Source organism: Dreissena polymorpha, chromosome 9 (genome assembly GCF_020536995.1).
Source record: "Dreissena polymorpha isolate Duluth1 chromosome 9, UMN_Dpol_1.0, whole genome shotgun sequence".
In the NCBI taxonomy this organism is placed as follows: Eukaryota; Metazoa; Mollusca; class Bivalvia; order Myida; family Dreissenidae; genus Dreissena; species Dreissena polymorpha.
Window position 1 is genome coordinate 73,744,520 of NC_068363.1, and position 22,539 is coordinate 73,767,058.

A 22,539-nucleotide genomic window follows, 5' to 3' on the forward strand; every position below is an offset into this window, starting at 1 on the left:
ATCTGAAACCTATCGGCGTTTGCATTCATATAAATTATAGCTTGCATTTGTTTAACCCATTTATGCCTAATGGACTCTCCCATCCTTCTAAATTGGATCAATTTATTTCCAAAATTAGGGATGTCTAGTATATATTTTTCTATAGTTAAAATATTTCTTAAAGAAATTCCTTTAAGCAAACAGCGCAGACCCAGATGAGACGCCGCATCATGCGGCGTCTCATCTGGGTCTACGCTGTTTGCCAATGCCTTTATCTAGACGCTAGGCATAAATGGGTTAAACTTTACACTACTGCACACATGTTGAACACCAAAACTCACTAATGATCTTTTAACACGGGTATATCATACAGATTTTTTACATTATTACATTATATGGTTTGTTATCATAAATTTTGCCGCGTACGCTGCTGATTATTTGCGTCTTGTTTTGTGAAAATAAGGCAAAATGCATGTGTTAATGTTAAGTGTCGTCCCAGATTAGCCTGTGCAGTCCGCACAGTCGTATCAGGGACGACACTTTCCGCTTTAATGGTATTTTTCGTTTAAAGGAAGTCCCTTTTTACCGAAAATTTAATTTAATCGGAAAGTGTGTACGCTGGGTCTACGCTGTTTGCTAAGGCCTTTTTTCTAGACGCTAGGCATAAATTGGTTAGTAAGGCACTAACGTGTGACAGACCTAATACACCTGTCCGGTTGCAGCCAGTAGACGGCTCATGTCAGTTCCAGAAATGTCTCGCAAATGCTACAAGGAAGTATAAACGATTAAAAACACGACACCTTTATGTGTGTCGTTGATGATGTGACTGTAAATGTTATAAATACTAAACTTTATGGCGCATTTTCCTTTGCCTCGATTGCGTTTTCTAGGACAAGTATATTTTTTTTACAAAGATGTATGGAATCTATGATGATCATCTACCAACCCTAGTCACTGTGTGATAGGAATGGAGTGGGAATTGAACTTAAGCAAGACAGGTCGGGTGGCAACAGCTGGAGCAAAATCACTAATATAACAAGATATGTGTTTGTCAGATACACTATGTCCCCTTTTGCGCCGCTTTGAAGCTATATATTTAACCTTTGACCTTGAATGATGACCTTGACCTTTCACCACTCAAAATGTGCAGCTCCATGAGATACACATGCATGCCAAATATCAAGTTGCCATCTTGAATATTGCAAAAGTTATTGCAAATGTTAAAGTTGGGGTAAACAAACAAACAAACAAACCAACAGACAGGGCAAAACAATATGTCCAACACAATCTAAAATTTAATAATATGTATAATATTCATAAACATGGGTAAAACAAAGTGATAGGTAGTAACAGCAGTACTTAAATATGTATATGACATTATAAACTTTAAAACGACTACATAATAAAACATTTTAATACATGCATTTGGAGGTATTGCGGTTTAGATTCAAATTGTACGGATATGCCATTCGTAAACAAAACAATTTAAATGTTCAGAGTGTTTGGTAAAATTTTTGTTGACAATTATAAAAATCCGCCATTACGTTATTTCATGTGAAGACTACAACGAATCACGGTGGCACAGGCAGAGGCTAATCAGATTAAATCATCTTTAAAGGGACCTGTTCACGGTTCGGTTAATTAAAAAATTTGGAGAAGAATATTTGCAAATTTTCGTTGAAGTTATGTTACTTGCGAGGTAACAATACCGGTAATACTGAACATATTCCGTGCTTAAAATATCCATTATATGCATCTTTTGACGATTTAAAAACATGAAAATTATTAACTGTTACAAACGCGAAACGTTTAAATAATTAGAGTCCTTTTGTTATCGTTATATTTTGTGACACTAACTTGATATTTTATAAAAAGCATTTAAAACGCCATGAACAATAACAACATATTCCAAAACCTGTGATCAAGTCCCTTTAAACAATTCAATCACAAGTAAGCTAAACATGCTAGTCTTAAGATGCTTTGATAGGAAAACGTAAACTGTTCAATTGAAAATACATATACGTTTGTCAGCTTGGAGCTCCTGGTGCTAAACATGGCTGTGTCAACTATACCAAACCATGACATTGTCACAAATACCCCAACATGGCTTTGTCACAAACACCCCAACATGGCTTTGTCACAAATACCCCAACATGGCTCTGTCACAAATACCCCCACCAGGGCTTTGTCACAAATACCCCAACATGGTTTTGTCGCAAATACCCCAACATGGCTTTGTCACAAATACCCCAACATGACTTTGTCACAAATACCCCAACATGGCACTGTCACAAATACCCCAACATGGATTTGTCACAAATACCCCAACATGGCTTTGTCACAAATACCCCAACATGGATTTGTCACAAATACCCCAACATGGCTTTGTCAAAAATACCCCAACATGGCTTTGTCACAAATACCCCAACATGGCTTTGTCAAAAATACCCCAACATGGCTTTGTCACAAATACCCCAACATGGCTTTGTCAAAAATACCCCAACATGGCTTTGTCACATTCCCCAACATGGCACTGTCATAAATACCTCAACATGGCTTTGTCACAAATACCCCAACATGGCACTGTCACAAATACCCCAACATGGCTTTGTCGCAAATACCTCAACATGGCACTGTCACAAATACCTCAACATGGCTTTGTCACAAATACCCCAACATGGCACTGTCACAAATACCTCAACATGGCTTTGTCACCAGCAAAACATCTATGCCCATGACTAAAATCATGGGCACATAACTCAAAAATAAGTAAATCACTACACTTAAAAATGTGTCTTTAAGCATACAATAGATGGTGAAGACAGCTCTCAAGTTTCAATTAAATCACTTGAGTAATTTAGAAGTTTGCTGCACAAACTTTATGTTTCTGCTTATGTTTCTGCTTATGTTTTTGCTAAAAAAAATATCTGCTTATGTTTTTGCTTAAAAATATATCTAACATCAAGTGCACCAATAAAAATGGTTCAATCAAAAGCACATAATTCAGTAACGTGCCCATCACTGCACATGGAAAGTGTACTGCACAAACACTCCATTGTGATGCCAACAATTCTAACACAGCACGCGACTTGTTTTCTATAGACAAAGAAGGGTTATTCCGCAATAAATTATGGACGGAGCTTAATGTTTCCAAAATAGTTCCGAATAACTTAAGTAAATATTACAGTAAAATGCACGTGCTAAATCCCGCTCTAAAAGAAATGTAATAAATGTAGCATGTATATAAATGTAATGAAACAACAAATTGTATATTTGGTGATAAGTGGCATAACCACGCCTGCAAAGAATGTTATTTGTTAAAAAAACGTAATTAAAAAAACATTTATAGCCAATCGCACATTCTCGGCCCTTTCCGTCAAACATCGGATAAGTACCTCGAAGGAGATAGTATGAATACACATTTCGGAAGCGGTATTGTGGTCTACCTACGCGGGCCTACGCGAATCAAAATTACATAGTAAAAACAAACATGGCCGGTTTTGCGGGTTGTTTACATTTTGCAAAGATGAAAATGGGGATTTTCTATGCTCTGAAGCCAGAGCAAGTTCAAACTCTACAGGAATTATGGACGCCATCGTTGTTATTGTTTTTGTTGTTGTAACATTCTTAGAATGGTATCACGTGGGCGGGCTACTTTCAACACGTATTTCTCCCGAGTCCGATTATGATAATCTGCGAGGGGTACCGAATGATTTATAGCATGTCAGTTTTTCAGTAGCATCAATAAACGTGACGTCATTTAGTTTCTACGATTGTTGTTCCAATAAAAGTGACGTCATTTGCAAAATATTTATGAATGAAAACGACGTCATATGTTTGTACAATTCAATGACGTCACTAAATAGTGAACTTTGTACTAGAAGGGCGGAGTATTGAAAAATATCGTTCACGTCCAAAAGCTTGAATCAAATCAATCAGAATCGTGTAAGAATCGAAATAATATTTTTCTATGATGGTTTGTTGTCGAATAACCCACAGTAAGGAGTATAGATGCGTGTTATCAAATCTCGTGATTTAATTCCTACGCATCTATACTCCTTACTGTGGGTCATTCGACAACAAACCATGATAGAAAAATATTATTTCTTAAACAAACCAACTGACCGTCCAACTGACACAGAGACAGCAATATACCCCTCAAAAAATCATATGCTGGGGGTTTACATTACATTGTAACTTAACCTTGCCCTAATGATTGGTGCTGAAAAATCATTACAAATACTCAATTTGAACAAATGTGAAGTCTAAAAGAAGTTAAAAATTATATTAGAAATTAGATAAAAAATATATGGGAAATCAGCAACAAACATAAATGCTAAAATTTAAAGGGTTCTTTTAGAAAAAGGGAAAAAAACATAAAAAGTACGAGACACTCAACAGAGATTTTTAAGCAATATCTGAAATACTCAAGAATTTAAAGCATCAACAATACAAAACATTTTAAGCCAAATAACTCTGTTTAATTCTATTATCTCAGAGCTTACACTCTACTGAAATTAACTACAAATTACAATGAGATTCACCACCTGCTTTCCACTTTTCAATCAAAGCTTTTCTGTCTTTTGGCAGTGTACCAAAATATTGCTTTTGGCGTTCTGAGTATTTGTGTTCGACTGGAATAATGTCCCTATAAGACCAGTCCTGCCACCGATCATTAAATCGTTCAAGAAGCTCTTTCCTGAGTTCAAACGATTGAACGCAGTCAGGTGGATTGAGTCGAGGCAATTCAGGGCACTGAACGTTCTTAAAGATTAAGACCCCTCGAAGGGCAAACCAACCACCATACTTTGGGTGAATACTGACCCCAAACAGTTTCTGTAAGAGAACAGAACAATAAACTGTTAATCAAAATTCAGTGAAAAGAACATGCGCTAGTCTTTAATTGCAATTATTTTTACCTCTTTTATATAGACATGCATAAAAGACATGTATTTTTATATAGACATGTATAAAAGACATGTATTTGTATATAGACATGTATAAAAGACATGTATTTGTATATAGACCTGTATAAAAGACATGTATTTGTATATAGACATGTATAAAAGACATGTATTTGTATATAGACATGCATAACAAGACTACTACATTGTGTATGTCTGATTCTCACTCTCTATAAACAAAATGCTTGTCACCAGATTGAGCCACAATTGAAAGTTAAATAAGATAAAGTATAAAGTAAAAATAAATAAAGTAACTCGCAGTCTGTTCAGGTTTTATGCTGTTTGCTGCTTATCAGTAACTTAGGGTTACAAATGAAGCCTTTAAAACTTGAATATAGTAAGAAAAGTCTTTAATTAAATTTAACTTTCTGAGGGACTACAAATGTGTCAAATTATGTATCTAAGGGGTAAATGGTTAACTCAGGATACGATGGCACACCTTATCTCCCCATGGGTTGGGGTGGACATCTTTCTGCTGGTAAAAGTAGGCCGCCCCAGATACATGGCCAGCTGTCTGCACCAGGACACGGGGCCGGTGATTGGGCAGCATCTCAAAGTCATGGATAGCCTCAATATCCATGTCTGCATACATCTGTTATATAGTTCTCACATTTAAACATCACAACTTAAACAAAGGTAGCTTTAATTTGAGCAAACACCACAGCGAGTCTCAATCAATTTGATTGAAAAGGACATTGAAGCGGAATTTGTGTATTTTATGTAGGAATGTCATTAAGGTATTTACCAACAAAACTATAATATTTGAAATAATCTTAAATTATTTAATTAGCAAAAAAACAGTTCAATGAAAAAAATACGCCTTCCCTAGGATGTCAAGCCAAGGCGCCAAAAGGCCAACACTAAATTGAAACCATTACACCACGAGACTTTCAATATTAACTGATTTTCTAAACCCTGCATTTGTAAAACACAAACTTTGCAAAGAAGCCACAAAACTATTAAAAACCTTTTATTACTATATTTATTTAAATGTATGATTTTCAGTAAACAAATAGATTTTTTTTCTCCTCAGTATGAATGTCCTGACAAGAGACTGTGTGGATGCAGTGACTTGACTGGAGCTACGTTGGCAGCATATTGCATAAGACCCCTTTTGCGCATGACATGGGTCTTTACAAATCTCATTGCATCTTGTAAATGACACATCAAACCACGATACTTTCTGATTGAAAATTTAAGTCGCACAGTTCACTGTGTCATTTAGATCAAACTGGCAAATGTTGGTTGACTATTCAGGCTTGCAGGAAAGATTTTCACACAGACTGATTGCATATGTAACAAATGTGTGGCTAGATAATAACAATTTCCCTTATATCATGGGCACTTCATTATTTCAGTGGTTTTGTCTCACAATAAAAGACAAATGGCATTGACACATAGGTTTTTATTAATTTCTTTCCCTAAAATTTGTGTTATTCGATATCTTGAAATCAATACTGTGTTATCAATATAAGGCATTTATTGAAAGTAAAGTCAATATTCCCCTGACAATTATTCAGCACTGACCCTGAAAGTCTCCGGGAATTGGGCATGGAACTTACTAGTAATTCCTTATTGTTACTGGGCCAAAATGTGCATGTTTCATATTAACAAAAGAGAGTAGACTGCATTTCCCTGCACTGAACAGTGTACCGTCGTATGAAACAAAGACCCGTTATGTTTCTAACGTTACCGGGGTTTTATGCTAAAATCAGCCAACATAATGAATTAAGTGTATTCATTCTGATCTGCTGGCATTATGTAAAGATCATCTAAGGTGAAAAGCAGAGCTAAACGGAGCTATGCATCCCATCGCAGTTTGAGACAATATAAAAAAAATTCTTTTCAAAATACAGTTATTAACTTATTACTATGATTTAAGAGACAAGAGATGTGTTTGTCAGAAACACAATGCCCCCTTCTGCGCCGCTTTGAAGCCATATATTTTACCTTTGACCTCCTTGAAGGATGACCTTGAACTTTCACCACTCAAAATGTGCAACTCAATGAGATACACATGCATGCCAAATATCAAGTCGCTATCTTCAATATTGCAAAAGTTATGACCAATGTTAAAGTTTTCGGGCAGACGCACGGACAGACAGACGCACCGACTGATGGACAGTTCAATTACTATATGCCACCCTACTTTGGGCATAAACAATCTGAACTCATTAGAACACGTTATAATACACATGGAAATGTTAAATAAGACTAAGTCTCTGAAGTTTACCATGCCAGAAAGAAAACCAAAAAAGAGAATCATACTTCATAGCTGTATTTTCTAAAGGCCTATCAAAATGCATGTTAAAACAAGAAAGTAGCACACGCAGACCTAAACACACTGTCTATCTTGCAATCATCATCACATTGTCCTACCTGTTTGAATCACATTGTCCTACCTGTTTGATTCACATTGTCCTACCTGTTTGATTCACATTGTCCTACCTGTTTGATTCACATTGTCCTACCTGTTTGATTCATATTGTCCTACCTGTTTGATTCACATTGTCGTACCTGTTTGATTGCACTGAACTGTTCCTTGAGGAATGTGTCCAGCATGTCCTGGGTGCCAGTACACTCTTCTCGCAATATGAAATGCCAGAGCCCGTTCTCAAACATGTCTGGTGTGCTGATCACCAGAAGAGCAAACGTGTCGTAGTCAAGTGGAAATTTGAAATGTTCACCAACATGTTCATTGTACCAGCCAATCTATAAGTATATGTCACAAACAAGGTTAGAATATAACCTTATGGCCATGGTAGCCAACACTCAGCTTTTCATGTTCAAATGATATATTCTTTTTCTCTGTTTATTTAGGGGAAATTGGCTAGAGGGCCCCTGCTAATTTATATCCTTGTTGTTATGATAACCATTCAATATTTTGTTAACGTAATCCATGTTTATTAAGCATGTACATTGTATAACTGTTTGAAAAAATAACTGAACACATTTCGTAATACTCAGTGTAAAGCAGAATATTACCTAAAATTAAAACAGTAAGTTAAGTTTAAACACAAAGTTTCAACACAAATAGTAATTCTGACTGTCTTATAAAAGGTTATGTAAGGACAAAAGTAAACCAAATGTATAATTGCTTTTTGGACGCAGTCAAAATTATGTAGAGGTAATCTGTCAATTCTGAGCAACTTATTTGTGAGGCAGATACGTGTACCACACTGCGTCTGTAAAAGCCTATTTCCTGTAGCAATTTAATGTCACTTGAATTGGTGATCTTTGTCCATACATTAAATGTTAACAACAAAAAGCATAATCACATTATTAGTTTTTAAATGGGGTAGAAAAATGGCACCTTATTTTTAATATGTCCAGCATTACGAAAGTTTTACAATGTTCAGTGAGGGCAAGCCAATGAGACTCACTTTTAAATAAAGTAGTCTTATTTGTTTTTACACAGCAATAATTATGCTGAAATGTCTTTAATTTTGATTATGTACCTGTATTTGGTAAATTATAGTTCATACAGGCTCAGCATGTTGCAGAATTGACAAGACTATTGCCAAGCAATAAAAGTCCCCTATCGGCTCCACATTTGTCAGAAATTCCACCATTGTCAGAATATTTTTTTATTTGTTGCCATAGCAAGCAGAATTTTTGATGTAGAAACAAAATGAAATGATGTGCATAATGTCCATATTGCCATCTATCCATGTTCTAAGTTTCATGAAAAAATATTATGAACTTTTAAGTTATCGCAAGAACCAGAAAACCACCATTTTATGTATTATTTGTAGTCTATTTGTTGACAGAGCAACCAGAATTTTCGACGTAGGAACAAAATTAAATGACGTGCATAATGTCCATATTGCCATCTATCCATGTTCCAAGTTTCATAAAAAAATATAAAGAACTTTTAAAGTTATCGCAGGAACCAGAAAACCACCATTTTCAGTATTATTTGTAGTCTATGTGTTGCCATAGCAACCAGAATTTTCGACGTAGGAACAAAATTAAATGACGTGCATTATGTCCATATTGCCATCTATCCATGTTTCAAGTTTCATGAAAAAATATTAAGAACTTTTAAAGTTATAGCAGGATCCAGAAAAAAACCATTTTCAGCAGTATTTCTAGTCTTTTTGTTGCCATATCAACCATATTTGTTTACGTAGGAACAAAATGAAATGACGTGCATAATGTCCATATTGCCATCTATCCATGATTCAAGTTTCATGAAAAAATATTCAGAACTTTTAAAGTTATCGCAGGATCCAGAAAAAAAACTATTTTCAGCAGTATTTTTTAGTCTATTCGTTGCAATAGCAACCACAAATTTTGACCTAGGAACAAAATGAAATGACATGCATAATGTCCATATTGCCATCTATCCATATTCCAAGTTTCATGAAAAAAAGTTAAGAACTTTTAAAGTTATCGCAGGATCCAGAAAAAAACACCATTTTCAGCAGTATTTCTAGTCTATTTGTTGCCATAGCAACCACAATTGTTGACGTAGGAACAAAATGAAATGACGTGCATAATGTCCATATTGCCATCTATCCATATTCCAAGTTTCATGAAAAAATATTAAGAACTTTTAAAGTAATCGCAGGATCCAGAAAAAACACCATTTTCAGCAGTATTTCTAGTCTATTTGTTGCCACAGCAACCACAATTTTTGACGTAGGAACAAAATGAAATGACGTGCATAATGTCCATATTGCCATCTATCCATATTCCAAGTTTCATGAAAAAAATATAAAGAACTATTAGAGTTATCGCAGGATCCAGAAAAGTGTGACGGACAAACTGATGGACGGATACAAAACCATAAGTCTTCTCTGGTGAAACCGGAAGGGGACTAATAAACAAAAGGGCCTGAAAGGCCCAAAGTAGCTCACCTGAGAGGATAGGAACTGACCTGTTCTATGCAGCACAAGATGTCATTAGAACAAAATGTTCTTACCAACTTTCATGACTAGTGAACACCCTGGCAGCCACGTTTTTCAACAGACCACAACCATTTTCATACACATCCAAGATTTCATTTAAACAAATATTATGACAAAGTTTCATGATGATTCACGAATTCATATAAGGAAAAATACCCCGCCCCCTGGTGGCCATGTTTTTCAAGCAACTCGAACCATTTTCTAACTTATCTAAGATATCATTGGGACCATTCTTCTGACTAAATTTCATGATGATCGGACAATAAATATGGGTTCTAGAGTGTTAACAAGGTTTTACTATAGCTATATAGGGAAAAATGCCACGCCCCGTTGGTGGCCATGTTTTTCCACCAACCGGAACTTTTTTCAATTTCATCCAAGATATAATTGGTACAAATCTTGTTACCAAGTTTGATGATGATCGGACAATAAATGTGGTCTCTGGAGTGTTAATAAGGTTTTACTAAAGCAATATATAGCCATATTAGGAAAATGCCTGGACCCCTGGTCGCCATGTTTTTAAAGCAACCGAAACCATTTTCAAACTCATCCAAGATATCATTGGGACAAATCTTCTGACCAAGTTTCATGAAGATCGGAAAATTAAGTCGCCTCTAAAGTGTTAACAAGGTTTTACTATAGCCATATAGGGAAAAATGCCCCGCCCCCTGGCGGCCATGTTTTGCAACCAACCTGCATCATTTTTTAACTCTTTCAAGATATTATTAGGATGAATCTTCTGACCAATTTTCATGAAGATCTGACAATAAATGTGGACTCTAGAGAGTTAACAAGATTTAACTATAGTCATAAAAGCCATATAGGGAAAAATGCCCCGCCACTTGGCAGCCATGTTTTTCAAGCAAACGTAACCATTTTCAAACTCATCCAAGATATCATTAACACAAATCTTCTGACCAAATTTCATGAAGATTGGACAATAATTGTGGACTCTAAATGTGTTAACAAGGTTTTACTAAAGCCATATATAGCCATATAAGGAAAAATGCCCCGCCCACTGGTGGCCATGTTTTTAAAGACAAATCTTCTAACCAAGTTTCATGAAGATTGGAAAATAAATGTGGCCTCTAGAGTGTTAACAAGGTTTTGCTAAAGCCATACATGTATAAGGAAAAATGCCCCGCCCCCTGAGGGCCATGTTTTTCAACCAACCGGCATCATTTTTTAACTTGTCAAAAATATTATTAGGATGAATCTTCTGACCAAGTTTCATGAAGATTGGACAATAAATGTGGTCTCTAGAGTGTTAACAAGATTTAACTGTAGACATATATAGCCATATAAGGAAAAATGCCCCGACCCCTGGTGGCCATGTTTTTTAAGGAAACGAAACCATTTTTGAACTCATCCAAGATATCATTGGGACCAGTCTTCTGACTAAATTTCATGAAGATCGAAAAATAAATGTGGCCTCTAGAGTGTTAACACGGTTTTACTATAGTCATATAAGGAAAAAAGCCCCAACCCCTGGCGGCCATGTTTTTCAACCAACCGGCACCATTTTTGAACTGGTCCAATATATTATTGGGATGAATTTTCTGACCAAGTTTCATGAAGATTGGACAATAAATGTGGCCTCTAGAGTGTTAACAAGATTTTACCATAGCCATATAAGGAAAATTGCCCCGCCCCTTGGCAGCCATGTTGTTCAAGCAAAGGTTACCATTTTTTACCTCATCCAAGATATCATTGAGACAAATCTTCTGAGCAAGTTTCATGAAGATCGGAAAATACTGTTAAATGTGGCCTCTAGAGTGTTAACAAGGTTTTACTATAGCCATATAAGGAAAAATGCCCCGCCCCCTGGGGGCCATGTTTTTCAACCAACCTGCATCATTTTCGAACTCGTTCAAGATATTATTGGAATGAATTTTCTGACAAAGTTTCATGAAGATCAGACAATAAATATGGCCTCTAGAGTGTTAACAAGATTTTACTATAGCCATATAAGGAAAAATGCCCTGCCCCTTGGCAGCCATGTTTTTCAAGCAAACCTAACCATTTTCGTTCTCATCCAAGATATCATTGAGACCAATCTTCTGACCAAATTTCATGAAGATTGGACAATAAATGTGGCCTCTAGAGTGTTAACAACGCAAATGTTGACGTCGGACGACGCATGACGGACGACGGAAAAAAGGCGATAACAAAAGCTCTCCATGAGCACGTTGTTCTTAGGTGAGCTAAAAAATGGTAAATATGAATGTGTAGTATGTAAAACTTCCTTTGATGTGAGCAGTCTAGGAAAAGAATATCTTAAAAGATCTAGTTTCATCCTATAAAACAAAGCAATGCTGAGGTAGCATCAGCATCAGATGCCAGAAAAAGTAGAGCCCCTGAGCTGTACTGAGTCTAATGACAATCTGCCACCCCTTTCCCCCACTCCCTGAGAAAATAAGTAGAGATTAAGAGTCCTCAGTAATTAATAGTAATAGAGATTAAGTAGTAATAGAGATTAAGTCCTCAGTACCACAGCTCACAACTCACCACAAAATACAAGCACAGTGATGCCAGCAAGAAGAAAGGTAACCACAGGAAGCATAAAGAACGAAATGCACAGATGGTTCAGCAACATATGTGGTAAAGAAAAGAGGAGCTTGCAATACCCATTCTGACAGAGGCAGGCAGATGGAATACATACAGGCCTCCACTCCTTAACTATTACTAAAACCCGCATTATATTGAAATATAGTTAGCTTTTGCGGTGAAAAGTTGTTTTTGTTAAGGATGCAAGCAAAGCATGACATCTGTAGGTTGCCATTCAGGTAAATTTAAAGTGTTATCGAAAGTTATTTATTCATCGCTTTCCTAACTTGGTCACAAACTACGTCTGTTAAGTGATGCACACTCATCAACTGTGGAGAACTGCACTTGTGTTTATTAATAGATGCATATGGACTCCCAGAGCCGTCACTGCAAAAATTATCAAAGACTTAGGGCGTCCGTTTATATAGTTGCAATAATTCAACTATCAGCTTTATAACCCAATGGGTTGCTGATAGTTGCAATGCGCTCTCTCTTGGCCATGGGTGCAAAATGTTATCAACAATGCAAGGGTTAAGGAACACTGAAACTGCAAGAACGAATAAAAGTGTACCTATCTTAACCACAAACTCATCCAAATGGTACCATTAAAGCAAGAAATAATTGATTTTATTGACTTCGGTTTTGTTTTGTATTTGCCATATTAGAAAATTGACCTAATATTGGTTGGGTCGCAGTACACCAATATTTTGCACGTCGGGTTATGTGCTCCAGCCTATAAAGTCGATAACGATGTGGTATTCGATACAGAATACACTGTTTCAAATTTTAACATAAACATGTCAGCGAGAAAAGTGTGTTGAAACATCGTCGTGTTTTTATAGGGTGCATGCAAAGGATGACATCCGTAGGTTGCCATTCAGGTAAATTTAACATGTTTATGAAGTTTATTCATTATTTTCCTCAATTCTTCTCGAACAATGTTTGTTTAGTGAAGCACACGGATTCGCTGCGCTGAACTGCACCCATGTTTATGAAGGGGTGCATATGGACTGCCAGAGCCGCCATAGCAAAAATTATCAAAGGCTCTGGGAGTCCGTTTATATGGACTACAATTTATATAGACTATACTTTTCAGTCTGACAGAGGTAGGCTGATGGAAAACCAGCATGCCTCCACCCAACAACTATTATTTAACCCGCGATATATTGCAATAAAGTGTTTTCTTTTGCGGTGACAAGATGTTTTCGTTACCTAGACTTATCCGTATTAAACTAGGCTAATACCAATTGAATTGCTCAATCCGATATGGTATCGGGTCCGTTCGCCCTTGTTACACGTTCGCCCTGGGTTCGTTCGCCCTATATTATCATTTGCATATTGGGGTATGAACAGTTAATTGTTCACACATATAAGCAAGTTTGAACCTTAAGTTTTCATTAATTAATATAGTAAGCAATTAGTGAAAATTACTGGCCTTTGTTACAAACACGCTTACGAGTTAAAGAGATAAGACATGTGTTAAGCTGTTACATAGTGTGTTGTGTTCATTGTATACTGTATTTGTTTTATGTACATATTTTGAAGATTTATATGTATGGTTTGATTAATGTAAATGTGTTGCATAATGTGTTCATTGTATTATAGAGTAACCATGGGTTGTATCGGACACCCTCAGGAAAATTGCCGTGTTTTGTAGTGACGTCACGGTTTATTTCGGATAGCTTTTGCTTTTATTGTTAAACCATCTTTGTCAGAGTAAGTACAATAACTTGTCCGATAATAATCGAGGCATTAAACGAACCATTTACGTTTAAATATGTGTTGGTGCACTAGGGGTGGATCGGACACTTCCTGGCTTGTATCGGACATCAAAAAGGGGTTTATCGGACGACTTATTTTCTAGGGGTTTATCGGACAGGACACATTTGTTTACGATACCATTGAGACAGTGGACCCATTTCAATATATTTATCGACCTTTTGACGAGCAATGAAATGTAAAAGTGATGTAAGCACTTAAACTACGTCATCATAGTTAAAAAAAATCATGATGTCATTGATGACGTAATTTACAACTTTTACTAATACTACGCTTCGTTTACAACTGACAGCTTTCTCGCATCGATTTTGGCACGATTATCACAGCTGGGCGAAATTTACTTTTTGATACCCATTTCTATACAAGAATGAAATTTATCATACCCATTTTGATACTGATACTTTCAAATATGTATGCATTTATATACAAGCACATTTCTGACATCAATACCCATATCTATACTTTGATGCTCAAACCCATACCCATATCAATAATTTAAGTCGAAAAACACACCCCATATGTTCGACACACCCTAATATACCCGTACTGAAAAATATTGAACTGCTGTAACTGATACGAACTGAATTATATTTAATAGATAACTTGCGATAACATGTTAACAATAAACAACATCTAGGGTTGTTAAAGCATATCGATAACTACCAACAAATAAAACATATAACATTAAGAGGGACTTATCCAGTTTTAAAACATTTAATTTCGTAGATTTAACACGATCAACATGCCACCGACTATGTAAACAAGAACAAAATCAGTGCGTTTTTATGGATTTTATCAAAACAAACAAAAACACCGTTTCAGTTGAGTTGTAGATCTGTATCAAGTGTTGTTTGTAATTGTGATTGTAAATTAATATAATTTATTTATTTTATCATCATACTCATTATCAACTTCAACTACTACAACAACAACATCATCATCACGTAATTATACAAACTCAACACATGTATTTCGTAAGTGACTATTTTCCATTCAAAAACTCAATTAGTTAATTGATCACTGCTTTCTTCTTGTTGTTGTTCAGGGCTACTTTTGATTACATTTCTTCCTGCTTGGCCAATCTTGCCACTTTTCTTTCTTCTCTTTTCCTGAGCTCGTCTTCCTTCTTTCTTTTTGTCTCCTCCTTTTCCCTCACGATCTCGTTGCTAGTGAGCACCCTTAAAATAAAAGGAATGCACGTGACGAGAACGACACGAAAATGCTTGCAAGCGCGCACCTGTCAAACACATTAATTTTTGTCATTCGACTATTAAAGGTAAGAATGCAGAACAAACGCTGTCAAATTATTCAGATATTAATAAGTCTAGTGTCAAGATGAATTACTTAGTAAATGAATAAGTAAAATCAAAACTTTATTGACCAAGCAACAGTGTAGCTGCATACCTATGAGACGTCAGTTTTCGTTTTGAGGGTTTGCTGTCTGGGTTGCTTGCTGGCTTGGGTAGTTTGAAGAGATTCTCTACTTCATCATATGGGGAGGACGAAGCATACGTTGCCAACGGACTTACTCCTTCAGGCAGTCCAGGGGAAGCAAGACACTCCGTTGCGACAAACGGATACTGACCCAGGTGCTCTGGAGGGGTTGGCGACAATGGTTCGATAATGGATGTGGCGTAACTTGGTTCCGTGATCAAACTACCAACGTCAAATTCTACCTGCATCCCTGCATTCATGATGGCCTCTAGGATGTCTGCTGCCACAACGGACTCTAGCGTTAGCATGCCGCTTTCGTCAGCTGTCCCTAAAACTTTCTCACTACCGGCCTATAGATATAATAAGATTTTAAATGTTATGCGAAATATCAGTTTAGGTTGTTTTTCTATTGTTAAGTTAGCCACTAATCGAATATATCATATGGGATCGAACACATGACACGATCATTTTGCTTCTAAAAATAAACGAACGGTACTGTTATTATGCGTATGACTGGTTACAGATTATTTTGCGTATTTGAAATAACATTTTTCTACATTGTATTTGTTTCATAGTGTGTTTTTTTCCAAACCAATAACGCATTAACAACTTACCCCACTTCCCCCACAGACGGAATTAAGCACCGCAACATTTGGCACCGCAATATTGTCGCAGCAAGACATCTCGTTGGCGTTTGTAGTTGGCACAGCGATGTCAGTAGGAGCTTTGTCAAAGGCGCTTGAGGGCATGAATGCGCTGTCCGGTATGGCCGACATGTTGATCCGATGAATCCCGCAAGTTATAAAGCCCTTCGTCATGTTGTGCTTGGTAAATGATTTTTCATAAGCGTTTTTGAATAGGCTGGGCCAAACCCATTTACAGACGCTGTTGTTTGGGGATTTTGACATAAACTCCGTACAAATCCTGTTGTATTCTTTGGAAAATGGACCAAACACAGTCTTGTCCAATGGATTTAGCCACTGGGTGGTGTGGGGCGGTAAAGCAAATAAAGTTATGTGTTCCGCTTTGGCGCAGTCAATTATATCTAACGACTCATCATGTCTCATGTGAACTGTGACTGTCTAAGATGAGAAGTTGAGGTCTTTGTGGGCCGATGCTGGGCAGAAATACGCCCTTAAACCATTCGGTACCAAGGGACTCCTCCATCCAACCTTTTTGTTGGTATGTCCACTTGGTACCGAAAGGACCTTCGGAGACATTGAACGCGTTTAAAGCTTTACGCGTCTTGCCTTTGACGACAACCATAGGTGGGACGTCCGACCCAGCCGCATTGATACAGGCCGTGACTGTGATTGATTCACGTGAGTTCCCTACCCGCCCCGGGACGTTTCTGGCCCCCTTAGAAGCAAACACGCGGGTGGGCTTATGTGTCAAAGACACTGACGTTTCGTCCATATTCCAAATTTGATTTGGTTTGTCATGGAGCTCTAGTTGTTGTACAGTTTCTGCGAGGGCAGAGAAATACTTTTGCGTTACAGTTTTATTTAGCATCCTACTTCTCACTGTGGACAGGGCGACCTGGGAACGCAGACTTAGCCCGTTCCTCTGGATGAAGGCATTCACCCAGTCATCGCCTGGCACTCCATGTTTGAATGGCGTTTTCAGGTGCAAGGAGGCAGCGAGTTGGGCAGCTTTTGCTTTTAATTGCTGCCTATCAATGCCAAATCCCATCTCGGCAGCCTCCTGGACCTTGTCCGCCAGCAAACGCTCAATGTGTAGCGGGAACACGGTATGCTTGCCAGGTAGGGCAGCAACCTCAACCCTGCCACTAATGCGGTCATGCAAGGTGGACCTGGGCACATTAAATGTTGAAGCCGCTCGCCTGATAGACATGTTGCCTATATTAACCTCTGTGACAGCCTTTTCTAAGTCATCCCTGTCATATTGACAGCGGATACCCTTTCCTATTTTAGGCATTTGTCTGAAATGAAGACGCATTAATGAGCTATGATAAATGGAAACGCGTACTAATTAAGATCCCATTTTCAAACATTATTATATATAATATTAGTTATTCCTTTTGACAAAAAATGGAATGTCTTATATGTTATATATTTTGGCTCGACAATATGAGATCGGATTGCAAGCGAGGAGGGTCGGTGCTAGACCATAAGAAATATATGAAATGTTCAGACTGCAAAACGTATATTCATGTATTGAAATAAATAGTTGCTACTGAGTACCCAAGAAAGTAGAGAGTGTGGGGGAGTGGTGGACGAGAGGGTCACAGAGTGGATGTAAGGGGCTTTTTTTAAATAATTTAAAAAGTAACTTAGTGTCTCTATAATTCGTAAAAAATACACGTTATACGATTGTTGACTTTTATTTGCTTTTACTTATGTTATATAAATTAATATACATTTTTATCGTAAGAAAGAAACATTTTTTTATTTCATTTATCGTCTTAACTGTTTGTGTTGACATGCTAGACACTATAATCTATAACGAAAACATTCTAATTTCATCTGAAATGTCTATTAAATTATTTCTTTCTTCGTCAGTCAGAAAATATATCACTTTATTGACTAGAAACACGTGGCTGTCTGTTACAATCTCGTCTTTCGTTGCTCTTATTTTGTCGCTGTTCCATTTCAGCAACGTTTTCATCACAACCTCCGCAACAGTCTGATACTTTCTAACGAGATATTTCATCGTAATATGCAGCGTAGCCAACAAAGGGTGGTCGAAATACCATTCATGGTCATACAAGTTTTCTAAAAGTTTAATGGTGTAGAATTGTTTACTATTGCAGTGTCTTTTCATGCCAATTTCTTCATTGTTCAGTGCTAATATTATATTTCCAGACGCCATCTACGATAGAAAAAGAGGAGGAACGTGACAGAAAGTAATGAGAAGGCCGCACAATTCTTGTTAAAATGCACCCGACCCTATTAATAAAACATGCAGACCATAACGACTGTTTGTAGTCTTGCCATAGTTTGGTGTCCGATAAACCCCGATAGCATTTTACGAAGCATTTACTATCTGGGGATTATCGGACAGTTTCATTTTTCTTATTTTTCTAACATTACATGTAATGTTTGTAATAGTTTTATTATGTTTTTTCAAAAGATAAATATATCACTTAAAATATCAATCGTTTTCTCACAACGGTATCACTCATTTCACAACGTACCGTTACTTGTTAAATGACCGTTTCAAATGTTCCCGCCTCTCGGATTTTCGCCAAGGTCAAGAGGGGATGTCACTCCAAACAAACTCGCATCTTCCAATCGAAATCGTTGATTTAATCCATCACCCAATCGGATGATTGGTTACATTATACTATGAAAACGTATTTATAGAATGTAAACAAAGATCAAACGGTTGAATGCAAGGTCGTTATGTATGTAAATATTCGACTTTTTGTGGTTGTCCAATAAACCCCGTGTGTCCGATACAACCCATGGTTACTCTACTATATATTCTGTATTGTTGTTCTGTTCACCGTATTTGTTTCACGTACATATGTATTGATTAATGTAAAGGTGAAACATAAAGTTTTCATTAATTAATACAATAAACGATAAGATAAAATTACTGGCCTTTGACGGCTTTGTTACAAACACGCTTACACGTTAAAGAGCGCCGTCTTGATTTTTCACACATGTAGGCAAGTTTGTAGCTTAAGTTGTCATTTATATATTAAAATGTTAAAAAGATAACAAATTTCGTTATATTTATTGCTTACCTGCTTTAATAATAAAATTTAGGGCGAACGGACCCAGAGCGAACAGGATTCAGGGCGAAAAGAAATTAGGGCGAACGGACCCGGATTCCTCGGTTTACGGAGGTTTCTTCACACTGCAGTTTCGTCACACTGAATTTACTGTAGAAAACGGGTAGAGGGTTCGTCACAATGGTAATATATAGGTGTGAACAATACCGGGAAACTTTAGCACCTTTGATTGACACCTTTCTTCTGTTATCAATCAACATGTTTTTTTTCTTTTATGTTAAATTCGATAAATAAAGTATTTAGTTAGTATGCACATGCAATTAAATGACATAATACAATGTTGATTATGATTCACAAAAACCATTTATTCAAATACAAAACAATATTACACAATACATTAACATAAAAATCTCCTCAATAAACGGTATAATAATATACTTACCTTTACACAACACATACATTTATTTGCAAACAATATTACACACACAAAAAATGTGCATATAAAACATATAAGATACAATCAAATACAAATCTACTCAATAAACGGTATAATAATATACTTACCTTTACACAACACACATTTATTTGCAAGCAATATTACACCAAAAATAAATATTTGCATATAAAACATAAAGATACAATCAAATACAAATCTACTCAATAAACGGTATAATAATATACATACCTTTACACAACACATGCATTTATTTCCAAACATCCATGATTGGATTTTGTGGTTGCAATGAAACAACTCCCCTATTATATACTCTTGTTTAACAGACGTTATTTACTCTATATGTATAAATACACACAGTTTGTATAATCCACGCTGCCAATATAAGCCAACTTCTTTAATTGCCAATTAAATGTGTGTGTCGCTAATTGATTGTTTGCAATGCACTAATTAATATGTTTGCACTATCAAGTAATCAATAATCTTATGATCGTAGATTGGTAGTCGATAGGGTGTGGACGTGTTTTCATGTGCTCCACAAATATGTGTTTTATTCATATATTACGCGCGCAGAAAAAGTTGATATTATGATAGAAAAAAAGATAATATGCAAAGTGTAATGCAAGTGTTACATTTTTCGCATTAAATCAACAGTAAAGACAAAAAAGTTACTTTTTAAGGTAGCGCACCTCTAATGGGCACATATCCAAATATAATCTAATTAATTATTTTCTTAATCAGCATCATTTCACTGAACTACATGCAAATTTGTAGGTAGGCTTTCCATGCTTTTTAAAAAAATATACCGATTTTTTCAAACCACCCCTACGCTCGGCTTTTGTCCAGTTTATTTTCACCCCTTGGGTATATAAAAGTTCCATAATTCATTCAAATTTCCAAATATGGGCATGCAGTTGGTGTGTACAGATGCTGTAAAGGTGTTTAAAGTTTAAACAAGATGAAATAAGTATTCTTTTACAGACATTTATTTTTTACAAATTTTTATCTATGGAAGAGCGCCATGAAATGTAAGTGATTTCAGCCAAGTAAAAATTGGGTCGGTTAAAAACAAAGTGTCATAAAATTCAAAATAGTATCATTTAAGTCATATTTTAAACTTAGTTTTTATAGAAACACTATATACAGCAAAAATACCAAGAAATAGACAGATTTACCATTTACTTTTTGAAATAAAAATGCAATATGCATGGTTAGTATTTTCAACAGTAAATCACTAAATTTCGCCATAACGTTGTTTTAATTTTAAAATTGAAGAATATGCATAAAAATTGCAACATATTTAACAATAAATATAGCTTATATGCCATATTAAATCAAATTACGTTAGAAAATAAATAAAACGCGTCGCAAAAAAGTATAAGTCGTCGGCAGGATTCGAACCTGCGCGGGAATATCCCAAAAGATTTCTAATCTATCGCCTTAACCACTAGGCTACGCACTTAATAGTAGGCTCTTCAACCTTCGAAGAAATCGCGGGAAATCATTAGAGGTGCGCTACCTTAAAGCATATTTATTAAAATCATAGGACATTAATTATTGCCTGTTACATGTGAATATATTTCTATTTAACTATAAAATAACACTGACAACATCATATTCAATTGCAATATCATTTTAATCTATACAATATATCAGTGTGACGAAACCTCCACTGCCCTCCTTCATAATATCAGTGTGACGAAACTGCATTGTGACGAAACCTCCGTCACCCGATTCCTCCAATATATTTCATCCGAATTTGAATTACCTATACGTTTGCCATAATTCATATAATTAAAAATAAATCCCAAATCGTGAATGCAGGAAAAAGGTTTACCTTAAATGGATGGGTCTCCAAACCAACCTTTGCCAACCGTTCAGCAACTTTGCTTAAGATGTTGACATACATAACTTTGTTTTAGAATGGCATTTGACAAACATGGGAGGTAACTTATGTCGAGATGTAATGGCTACGCACAACTAAAACATTGGTAACTTTATTGACATTGTGACCTCGGTGTATATAGAAGTTCATAAAAGTATCGCTTTTTCCCTATCCTGATAATCGTTTTGGCCAAACCATTTTTAATTGTTTTCGAAAGTGGACATCAAACATCTAAAAGTATAAAGTTTTAAACATGCTATCGTTCCAACAGTGGAGGCGTGACCTCACTTCAATGCATTGCATTCCAATCCGCAAGGTATCAGGGTCAGTTCGCGGCCAGTAAAATAATCGTTATATAATATAGACGCTATCGCGTGAACTAGGTGAACTGGAATTTTCTTGAGACCAGAAATATTTTAAATGAAGGTATTCGGCGATATACTTATGGTATGTCAATAATAGATTCTTAATGTGTTTTCAACAATGCCACGATAAATATTATTTTTGATTAATTTAACAAGAATTATTCCATAACATTGACCAATGTATTAGGAATGAGCGCGATTATTCTCGATACTGTTAATAATCAAATCAAATAACAATGCCCGACTAACTTCTAAAACAGGTTTGTTCGAAAAACGCGAGTATAAATATTAAAAATATGTACGGATACTTCGCGTGTGGCCGGTTAACTTATATGTTTTAATTTTACTTCCATTCTTTTTTGTTTTGGTTTCCTGTTTTGTATCTATAGATTCGTGATCAGCAATATGTAGTTATGTAAAATAAGCCGCGAAAACTCCGCGTAACATCCTGCACTGCGTGTGATGCAGCTTACAACTGCATGGAAAAAGACATTCGCTATATTTGATCTCATTCATTGA

The 22,539-nt window shown here is 36.2% G+C and overlaps 1 protein-coding gene and 1 long non-coding RNA gene across 2 annotated transcripts in view; one reads left to right on the forward strand and one right to left on the reverse strand.

The window, feature by feature from the left end:
- Positions 1 to 3,697: 3,697 nt before the first annotated feature.
- On the reverse strand, positions 3,698 to 21,721 carry LOC127843831 (cyanocobalamin reductase / alkylcobalamin dealkylase-like). The gene is made up of 4 exons (XM_052373700.1): positions 21,608 to 21,721; positions 7,461 to 7,655; positions 5,383 to 5,535; positions 3,698 to 4,815 (listed from the first exon to the last, which is right to left on the reverse strand). The coding sequence occupies exons 1-4, from the start codon at positions 21,677 to 21,679 to the stop codon at positions 4,501 to 4,503; spliced, it is 735 nt and encodes a 244-aa protein (XP_052229660.1). The 5' UTR covers positions 21,680 to 21,721; the 3' UTR covers positions 3,698 to 4,500.
- The window catches only part of LOC127843845 (uncharacterized), a 148,841-nt gene continuing 146,745 nt past the window's right edge, over positions 20,444 to 22,539 (forward strand). The window contains exon 1 of the long non-coding RNA XR_008032373.1: positions 20,444 to 20,544. This is a non-coding gene — a long non-coding RNA (uncharacterized LOC127843845). The remainder of the gene's footprint in view (positions 20,545 to 22,539) is intronic.

Excerpts from the sequence above, each read along its gene's own strand:
- LOC127843831 (XM_052373700.1), bottom strand. The coding sequence starts at position 21,679 with ATGTATGTCAACATCTTAAGCAAAGTTGCTGAACGGTTGGCAAAGGTT. Across the intron at positions 7,656-21,607 it reads TGGAGACCCATCCATTTAAG|ATTGGCTGGTACAATGAACA; the intron begins GTAAACCTTTTT and ends ATATACTTATAG. Across the intron at positions 5,536-7,460 it reads AGTTCAGTGCAATCAAACAG|ATGTATGCAGACATGGATAT; the intron begins GTACGACAATGT and ends ACTATATAACAG.